This window comes from Eucalyptus grandis, chromosome 7 (assembly GCF_016545825.1).
Source record: "Eucalyptus grandis isolate ANBG69807.140 chromosome 7, ASM1654582v1, whole genome shotgun sequence".
Lineage (NCBI taxonomy): Eukaryota > Viridiplantae > Streptophyta > Magnoliopsida > Myrtales > Myrtaceae > Eucalyptus > Eucalyptus grandis.
The window spans coordinates 10,728,372-10,738,348 of NC_052618.1; the positions used below are offsets into that span (position 1 = coordinate 10,728,372).

The window sequence follows — 9,977 nt, forward strand, 5'->3', positions numbered from 1 at the left end:
GGTCCTAAAACTATATTAGTTTTTCCGATTTTGTATTTTTAATAAGTCGTGTTAATAGGTATCTGATAAAAATAAATAATTCGATTTTAAAGTATCAAATAGGTAATGAATACTTAAAGCATTGGCCACATACTTTTTCTGCTCAACTGTTGCCGGCCAAATCCTTGTTTTTAACTCTAAAAAGGGCATCTTGATCATTACGCATGCAATCGGATAAATGATAATTTTCCTTCTCGGTTAATATATTAAATATTGGATAAGAAAGAAAAGACCTACTTAAAAATTACATGACTAAATAAGGAATTGCTCCATACATTGTCTAACATTTATAAAATTCCTTTACTTTACCTCGTGAGTGGTTCTCAAGACACTCATTTATAAAATACATTTGAAAGAATACATTATCTCAACCGGATCAATGTCCCTTGCTATTTATAGAATTTCCTTAATTTTCGTAGCAAGCGGTTTTAGAAGTACTCATATAAGAATCCATTTGAAAGATTCCACGATTTCAGCTTGATTAGTATCCATTGCAGTCCACAGAATTTCCTTAATTTACGTTATTTTCAAAATGCTCATCTATTCTAATCTAATCCATGATTCAGCTTGATTAGTACCCCTTGTGATCCTACTATTAAAAAAAGTTCAGTTTTTGCAAATGAGATGAGAGTCTCGTTTGTTTCGGTTGGTGTTTTCTTGAACATCCGCGCGTGACTCCCGTTCGTGCTTGGCCGGCAGGAGAGAGAAGAGAAGAGACGAGGGGGGCAGCGGCGGATTCCGCCAACCGAAATAACGGACATAACCGTCAAATTCCAGAATTTTGAGTTTATTTTATTCGGATCGGACTTTTATATTTGAAAACCTCCTTTATGCCCTTCTCTTTTTGTGTGTATCTATCAATATATCAATTCCACGACGGATCCTTTCGACATCAATCACACCTCCTCCACGACATCATCGAAAACGAGGAACGGACACATCAATGTTTTATGTGTCTCGGGTTGGATACCGGTATCAAAATTCAATGCACGTAGCGTGGACTCGCGTACCCACCAATTAGTAATTAAAGCATGGGCCCGACGAAGACGTCGACCCATCAAACCCCTTCCCGAAATGATATGAAAAAACATGTTTTTCTAACGTAAGACACGTCGTCTCCTTCTCAAAGCAGTAAAAAATTTGCCCTGACCTTTTTAACTGGAGCATTTCAGTTCATCTTCATGTTACCTTTATACTTACACATTTTTTATTACAAAAAGGATGAAAAAAGGAGAGAAGAAACGTTGGACATAGAGCTCTTCTTATGATTTGCAATTTGGGGGATTGAGCAAGGCTAGTGATACAAGTCTCTATAGCTCAGCAACTCAGGTTTGTCGCAGATAAGAAACCTGCAGAGAACGATAGACTCATCGAAATGGAACCCGACAGTCACGTCAATTTTTCCCGAGTACTGATGAGTCGAACGAATCATCAAGATACATTGAAAAAATTCAGTTTAACATTGTGGAAAACGATTTGAAATCCTATATACCCGAAGTATAGGCAGAGTAAATTGAATGTGAAGACCATTTCACATTATGCAGGTCTTACAATCCATTTACTAGTCAAGCAGCCTGATCCGATTTAAGAGAACTTCTGTACCTTACTATCTCGATGCCCAAGTAATCAAGAGGACCAGGAACTGCAACATGAGGCTTCCCAACTTTCACTCGAACAGCTGTTATCTGGGGGAATTTCTCCAAGGTAGTCGACGTGATGTGTTCTGCCACTGCCTCTAGAAGATTCTTGGGCGGTCCTTCCACGACCCCCTTAACTATGCTGTCGATTAGCCAGAAAGTTAAACTGGGAATAGTTGAGACAATCAATGAACTCAAGATAAGTATAATACTGCTATATTCCTCACGATAAACCAAAACCATGGCCCACATTAATTAGTTCAATGGAACAATAACACGTAAGTACATTTAATGAGTGGGACAACAAAACATTGGTTCAGAAAAGGGAAAGTATTTGAAGGCAAGAACATGGCAAGCAAATCAACTTTCACACTGATGACACTCTTCAAGGCATTTCGACAGTGCGACGAAATAAGCATGAAGTGACTCACCGATAGATGTCGGTGTAACTGACAGTATCAGACAACACGTCTGACTTTCCAGCTGCCTGCAGATCCATCCAAGCATCAACATCAACCAAAAATTTCTGACCCAGTTTCCTTTCTTCCACCTTCACCCCATGGAAACCATGGAACAACAAGCCTCTCAATATGAGCTTGTCACCCCTCAACACCTCATCCATCGACATTCCTAACAAAAACGACATCAATAGGCTTACCAGAGAAACATGCTAATAAAATCATTAAAGAGTAAGGTCATTTCTACTTGAGCAACAGACAACAAAAGAAAATTAAAAAATGGTAATTTGCTTTAACTTCCAAATACTCATCATCATGATATTGACTAGTTATCAGCAATCGCTACAATCTTCGGCTTCAAAGCTTGCCCTAGAGATATGCTGAGGAGTATAATCGTGCGAATGCATCAGGGAGAAAAAGAAACTATGTAACATCTCTAATTTCCAAAATCACTGATAGAGGTTCTATATGAGTTTATTTAGCCTCATTTTCCCACAGAGATACAAACTCATAGTACTTACTTCAACAGAAGAACTGAACTTTGACTTTGTCAACTAAAATTGATCAACCTATCCTTCGGCATCAACACCCATTTATTTAGCTTTTGCCAATTCAGCTGCCATGAAGTTCCAACAAAATCACGAGTTATTTTTGGCACAACCACGAGGTCCATGAATCCACTTAACTAGCTCAGTGAATCAAAAAGAGAATAAGACGTTCAAACCTGATGGCCACCAATACCGAGGGGCGCTTTTTCTGAAAGAATATTACTCCAAGAAATTTGCAACAAGAAAGAGGAGCCCTTGACCCACCCACGCTCGTCTCTTCCATACAGGAAAGAAGCGTCAACTAACCACCCGACATTTCCACAAACACGTGGTGAGCATGAGAAGGCTCCAAACAGAAGGAAACAAAAACAACCCGCGAGGCACCGGAGCAATACGGAACAGATAACGCCACGCTTTGACGTTCGGAAACACAAAAATTAGAAGAGAAGGGCAAGACCCATTACGTAAGACCGCTGGGAATGGCAAGAAAACGAGCAACCCGGAATCAAAGAACGGCGAATCAAAAGCAAGAAAGCAAAGCAGACGCACTACACGGACACCATACCCAGCAACGAGAGTTGCAAAAGGGAGGACGTAGCTACTTACTGATGTCGGAGGAGACAGATGAACCTTGCAAATCAACGATGATGTCGCCACCAACATCCACCGAATTGCCACGCTCGTGCTTGGAGGAATGAAGACTACCGCGCCTGGTTTTACCAGCTTGGGGAGTAGAAGATAGAGGCCGATCAGATGGGGTGGTGGGCCGGGCCTGGGATGATCCATGGGGATGATTATGACAAGTTTCGATCATTTCCAAAAGACCCCTCCAATTGGTCGCCTTATTTGCAAAAGACCCCCTTAGAGTGAGACTTTCCCCAAAAATACCCCCAAAGTGAATCATCGAGCTCCAATTGATCCGCTCCCTGACCTCGCCACTGTGCTAAGTAGGGGTGTCAAAAGTCGAACCGAAAACCAAACCGAAAAATTCAGTTTTTTCGGTTCGGTTTTCATTCAATTCAATTCTCATTAAAAATCGAATTTTTTTTATTGGTTTAGTTTTTATTGGTAACCGAACCAACCGAACCGAACCTTAATAAGAGCTTATTTCTTGGAAATGAAAAATATATACAACTGAAAAAAAAAAAAAAAAAGGAGAGATGCAAATGCAAAAACCGAAAATTGAAAACTTCGGTCTGAAAACCAAAATCGGTTCATAAAAATTCGAACTCAACCAAAATTTCGATCTTGTTTTTTGAAAATCAAACCGAATCAAACCGTTGACACCTTTAGTGCTAAGAACCCATCGTCCAATGAGCTCATGACTATCGAGTGCCTATTTCTAGTAAATAGGCTGGGGCATTTGCAACTATCCAATATAATCTATTATTGCACATCTTGAAGAAAAGAACTTAATGTCATAGTTGGTTTTCATGGGCTCTCTATCTTCCAAGGAAGAATGCTAGATCATTCTCCGAATCTGTGGCTCTTTATGTCCAAGCCAATTGACTTGGCGATGGTAATAAGTTTCAATACTGGGTTCCACTTCACCAATTTGATGCCAGGCCTCTCTCTCCTTCACTCGCTTGTCTTCCCTGCCGAGGTTCATTTCTCTAGCTCATGTGATTTCTTCCTCTACACCTTGGAGTGAAAAGATATCATGCTCATACCTATTGGCCAGTAGACCTTTTCGAGTAGGGGGTTCTCTCATTTCCTGTTCTGATCGAAGGTCCTTCTCGGTTCATGCAGCTGAAGAAGGTGCCGGTTCAAATTTTTGGAAGCTTCTCTAGTGCAGTGGGCAGCTGTCCTACCATTCCTACATTTGTATTCATCTCCCTGCACTTGTGTAGTTGTTGGGATTCAATATTTTTTTGTGATCCCTATGTAGGTTTTTGCTTTGCCATTGTTTGGCTTTCCTCTACTCCTATGTAATTGGTTTTCTTTTACTTGACACCCTTCCACTCACTCTGACTTTTGTCCTTGTAAGTGTAAGTTCTTAGTACCGAGTTTTTGTTGTATAACGTTCTTGTTGCTTTTGGCTTAAGTGAATATATATCTCTTACCTTTACCAAAAAAAAGAAAAAGAAAAAGATATCATGCTCATCAATCATGTACTTTTTTGGGTGCATTTGATTACTCACGGTCAGACTTCTCATTTCGCTCGTGCGCTTATTCAATGATGGCTTTGTTTTGAAAATTTTGTTTGAATAGGCATTTGAGGTGAGACCAGTTGATGATAATGTTGAATTTTAGAAGTGGGCTCTGCTTGGTTGGACATAATTCAGTGGAAAGAACATGTCTTGCCGGTGTTATGATTGGTGACCCTCTCCACTGTTCATATTGGAAACTCACTTTCTTTCAAAACATTTCGTTGTTACAAAACTGTGGAGGTTGTTTGGTGTTCATTTGAAGTTTCTTAAATATTATTTGCATAATTTTATCGAACTATATTATTTAAAATACTTGACCTTGTAAAACTTAGACTTTTTAATCAACTAATTTTAGTTAGGTTGAATCACGGGGATTGAATTTTTAACAAAGAAATATCAAGGCCATCCGTTCGGTCCAATTTCTAAATATTCGTGATCCGACACTTTTTTTATACCAAACCACACATTTTAAATCATCGCCACACAGACTTTTCGTAGAAGTAAAAGTTGCATCAATTGGATATCGCATGTTATGTGATTTAAAATTTGGAAAAAAAAAAACACAAATATCATTTTTCAAAACTTTCCCTATTAAATGATTTTCATTACCTCCTAATAGTCATCTTAGATTATAAAGAAAAAAAAAAAGGTAACCCCAGCTTAATACATAAGCTTCAGTATATTTCGCAATCACGATAAAAATGACGCATAACAAGCAAAGAGTTAAAGAAAACACTAAGAGAAGTTGCACAAAAAAAAAAAAAAAAAAAAAAAAAAAGCTTTTCTTGGATGAAATTATCATGCCATACCCAATTAGACTACCTTGATTATTTGCTGTTAATGAATCTTAGATTGATAGCATTTTTCTTGCTAAAGAAAGTTTGAACAGGTATGACATGAAGTATATCAACCCTCCTTAGATTAGGCCAAGTCTATGAATCATAAGGTATAATGCTCCTTAATTTCTTTAAGACTTCGAAATGATATATACACCGATTGGCCGATCCAAATTGTAAGGTCAACGTTCCACATATCCCCAAAGAACACGACCACCCTCATGGCCAAGGAGAAGAGGAGCAACCTATACGAAAATTGGATAATCAAGTCAAAACCACAACCTTCGTCTCATTAGACAAGCGAACTCGCCATGGATAGATGTGCTCCCATTAGATTTAGGCCTAGAATTTAGGGATGCTTTATAGTGACAATCTTCTTAGTTGAATTGAGACTTTCGGACCGACTTTTGTGTTTAAATTAATAAAAGTTATTTACTAGTGTCCTCGAGATGTCAAATTGCAGAGCAATTGCCATGGATCACTGCTTCGAAACAATGTACTCTCTTACAAAGAAGATCTAGGCAAGAATGTATTTCCATAAAGGCAAAGCTCATGGAAATTTTTTTGGCCTTTCCTTCATTATATTAAACAGTGTTGTCCAAAGGATTGTATTAATTTTGTGAGATTGTTATTCACGTTGATTCTTTTGATCAGGTAGTTTCAACGCGGCTTCAAGGCGTTCGCCTATTTAGACCCATTTTGTAGCTGCAAGGATCAATAGAGAGGAACAAAATGCTCGATTTAACATATTGGATAATAAAATCACTGAGTTAACCACCCAATTTGCCCCATCCGTGAACATAGATCGAGCTAGTCTTATGACTGCAACCCCAATAGAGACACGCCCGTGGCTACTCCTGAGTCTATAATCCCAACGTTAGAGGGAAATTCACCAAACCAACACTCGTGGTGGTCAAGCTTGAACCCATCTCGGAAGCCATCTCTGCCCGAATGGAAGAAGAGAACAACAAAAGATTCACCAAACTTAAGGAGAAGCTTCGAGCCATTTGGGGATATAAGGCTAACATGATTGAGGATCTGTCTAGATACACCAAAATAGACTTTCCTGAGAAGTTTAAGGTCACTGATTTAGCTAAATACGATGGCGATGGCGATTCAAGATTCTCAGACACAATGATGATCTCAGTTCCCTAGATGCTCAAATGCAACAATTGGGGTAGTTGCTCAATCAAATCATTTGAAAATATCTTTTCAACTCTGTGCAATTATACGAGGTTGAACTAATCATTTGACCCACATTTTGAAAAATCAAGTGACGAGCTTCTCATAGGTGCAAAAGTCAAATCGATAGGACATTAAATAGAAAAGTTATGATAGATCTAATTTATGGATGAAAAATTGCATGTATAATGGTCATATTTGTTCAAAGAATCCAATCTCTCAATGTTAAACATCTCATGGCCGAAAATTGCATGTGCTATGCACATGTAATTATGACGTGTAATTTTCGGTCACCATGGTGAACGGATGGGCTTGGCTGAATTTTAGGGGAAATTCCAAAAAGATGTCCAAAGGACTTTTACTTTTTCAAATAATGACCCAAAAATGGATCTTATTTCAAATAAAAACCTAAAGTGCCATTATTTTCTTAAATAAAAGTTTGAAGTAGATTTTGTTTCAAATGAAGACCTAAAATTGTTATGTTTATTTCAAATGAGGGTATGAAATGGCTATGTCTATTTCAAACAAACACTTAATTTTCCGGCGGTCAAAGGTATTTTCATCATTTCTCATTTTCACCTTTTTTTTTTTTAGTTCTTCTTCTTCCTCTTTACCAATGGTTGGTCGCCCACCGACAATGCCCATAGAGGGCTAGGCAAGGGTCACCCTCACCAAAGAGGGCCACCCATGCCGGCCAAAAGCAAGGGATGGCCTCGCTTGGGCAAGGCAACCCTCGCCATGGGGCCATTTGCGAGGTTGGCCCTCCCCGGTCGCAAGCAAAGCCAACCCTCGCCTGCGACCAACAAAGGTTGGGCAACCTTGCCGGTCGCTGGGAAGGGCCGACGAGACCACCCTCGCCAAATTTGGTAAGGGTCAACCTCATTGTCGTCGCTCACTAGTGAGGGTCATCAAGCCCTCACTTGGGGCAAGCCGGTTAGCCTCACCCATCGCCAATGAGGGCTTGTAGCCCATCGCTGGCCCTTACTAGCAACTAGCGAGATCGCCCAACCCTCGTAGATGGACCTACGGCGAGGGCCACCTCATCCATGCGAGGTCGTCCATCACTTGTGACTAGCCTGGGTGGCCCTCGTTAGCCTAGGCGACCCTCCCTCACCTAGTCAATGGCCAGCTGGCCACTAGCGAAGAGGAAGAAGAAGAAAAAAAAAAAATGGAAAGAAGAAAGAATAAAGGAAAAAAAGGGAAATGGGAAATGGGAAATGGCAAAAATATCATTGATCGATCGGAAAATTTAGGAGGTCGGGCCCTTATTTGAAACAACAAAAGTCACTCCAGACTCTTATTTGAAATAACCAAGGTCACTTTAGTTCCTTATTTGAAATAAAATTCATCTAGAATAATTATTTGAAAAAATAGTGACACTTCGGATTTTTTTTTGAAATTTTCCCTGAATTTTATGCTCTTGTGGATTTAATCCTGAAAATTCTGTGAAGTTTAGGGACTCTACGGTAAAACCCATTCAGCATTTCTATGACTAGGCTAATTTAAAATGCAATTTATGTGGGCCCGTTATTATTTAATGCTACTAACACGCAAATGCAAACTATCATACTTGTTTTTACCAGTCAAGGACAAACTCCTCAATTTCTTATACAATATGAAAAGAGGTAATTAAAATTTAGGTGTCAACCTCGTGGTTATGAAAAAATAACTAGAGTTGCAAGAGGCCACTCTATTAATTGCAACAAGAGAGGTTTAAAACGAAGTTCTTCCACATCCTATACTTTTGAGTATCCTCACGGGGATCTATTTAAGAAAGTCATGTCATCGAATCAAAATGTACCCCAAGCCTTAAAGGATGTCCCACATGCAACTTCAAAACCACCCGCTTTATTAGTGCGACAGGGGACATCAACCTTCTATCATTTCACTTTTGTCAAAGCTGTCGGACTCTTCTAAAGACGCAGCACATCGAATTCATGTGTATCAAAATATTTAAATATTAAACTACTTGTTCATCTAACAGTTTAAATTTTTAGAACGGTCGACATCGGTCTCACAAAAATCTCACAATATGTCATAATAGAAGCTACTTCTTTTCACTCAAATCTATAGGCATGTCTTTCCAAATTAACTATTTATGGGTATTGTAAATGCTTGAAACCCTTGATGATTCCGGCCAATCAATGTTGATCTGTCTTCTATAGGATTCGGAATTTCCTTTGGCTGAGTAACTATCCTTCTATCTTTGCGAAAGGTAATCTAGATCATTGACCAAGACTTTAATTCTCATTCCATAGATAGGTTGGGAAGACCACGAATACTTTAATACTTTAATATCTATTACAAGTAAGATTGACTCATCCAATATTATTTCACACTCATCCACGCTTAATGTAATTTGTTCGATCTTAGATAACAAATATTTGGCATTTGATAATGTGCCAAATTTAGATTCTTCGAATTAAATTAATTAAAAGTTTCTTTTTCTAGAATATGAAAAAAAAAAAAAGTGATAAATAACCACAATCATCCATGTGTAACGCTTTCTTCAAATTGAAGCGTCAACCTTAACCATTGTTTGAATTAAGAGAAGAAGTGTTTTAGGTGTTAAACGGAAGAGAGAAGAATGGAAAAAAAAAAAAAAAAAAAACATTTTAAATTAGGTTTACGTTCAATCAGCCAATTATGCCTCTTTTTTTTCCTCCCTCCTTTTGCTTAACAATAGGTTGACCAGGTCGAATGAATCGGCAGAATTTTTCAACGCAGCTTTTCAAGAGCGACCCGGAAGGAGGCACGGGCAACGAATGCGGGAAGCACGTGAAGAAGAAATGGACAGAGCAGTGAGCTTGTACTTTGGTCTGTCTGTCCTGTTTAACCTCTTTAGTTCTCGTGACTAAAATCATTCGAGTCATTTCTAGACGCCTAGCTAAGAACCGAAAGATTTTCGTTCGACTTCAATCTCATTCCTGAAAGTTAGTAGAGCACTTGTGTCCTTATTAGTACATATATGTTTCGCATATATGTTTATTGGACAAATTTATAGAAGTTACTTTGTAAAATAATTTTATAGATTTGTCATCTTAATTTTCCGACCATGGATTTTGGGCAGATTTTTTTAAATTTTTTTTGTTTATTGCATATATAGAAAGATAAAAGAGCTGGTGAG

At 38.6% G+C, this 9,977-nt stretch overlaps 1 protein-coding gene across 4 annotated transcripts; it reads right to left on the reverse strand.

Moving 5' to 3' along the window:
• Window positions 1-1,411: 1,411 nt before the first annotated feature.
• LOC104452735 (dihydroneopterin aldolase 1) lies at window positions 1,412-3,434 on the reverse strand. Of its 4 annotated transcripts, none has more exons than XM_039316682.1 (5): window positions 3,289-3,405; window positions 2,859-2,958; window positions 2,656-2,750; window positions 2,108-2,306; window positions 1,412-1,818 (listed from the first exon to the last, which is right to left on the reverse strand). In XM_039316682.1, exons 4-5 carry the CDS (start codon window positions 2,302-2,304, stop codon window positions 1,605-1,607), a joined length of 411 nt encoding a protein of 136 aa, XP_039172616.1. In that variant the 5' UTR covers window positions 2,305-2,306; window positions 2,656-2,750; window positions 2,859-2,958; window positions 3,289-3,405; the 3' UTR covers window positions 1,412-1,604. The 4 variants fall into 4 exon arrangements, with proteins under 4 accessions (XP_039172616.1, XP_039172617.1, XP_039172618.1 ...); XM_039316683.1 differs by having other exon boundaries at window positions 2,859-2,983; XM_039316684.1 differs by lacking the exon at window positions 2,859-2,958.
• Window positions 3,435-9,977: the final 6,543 nt, after the last annotated feature.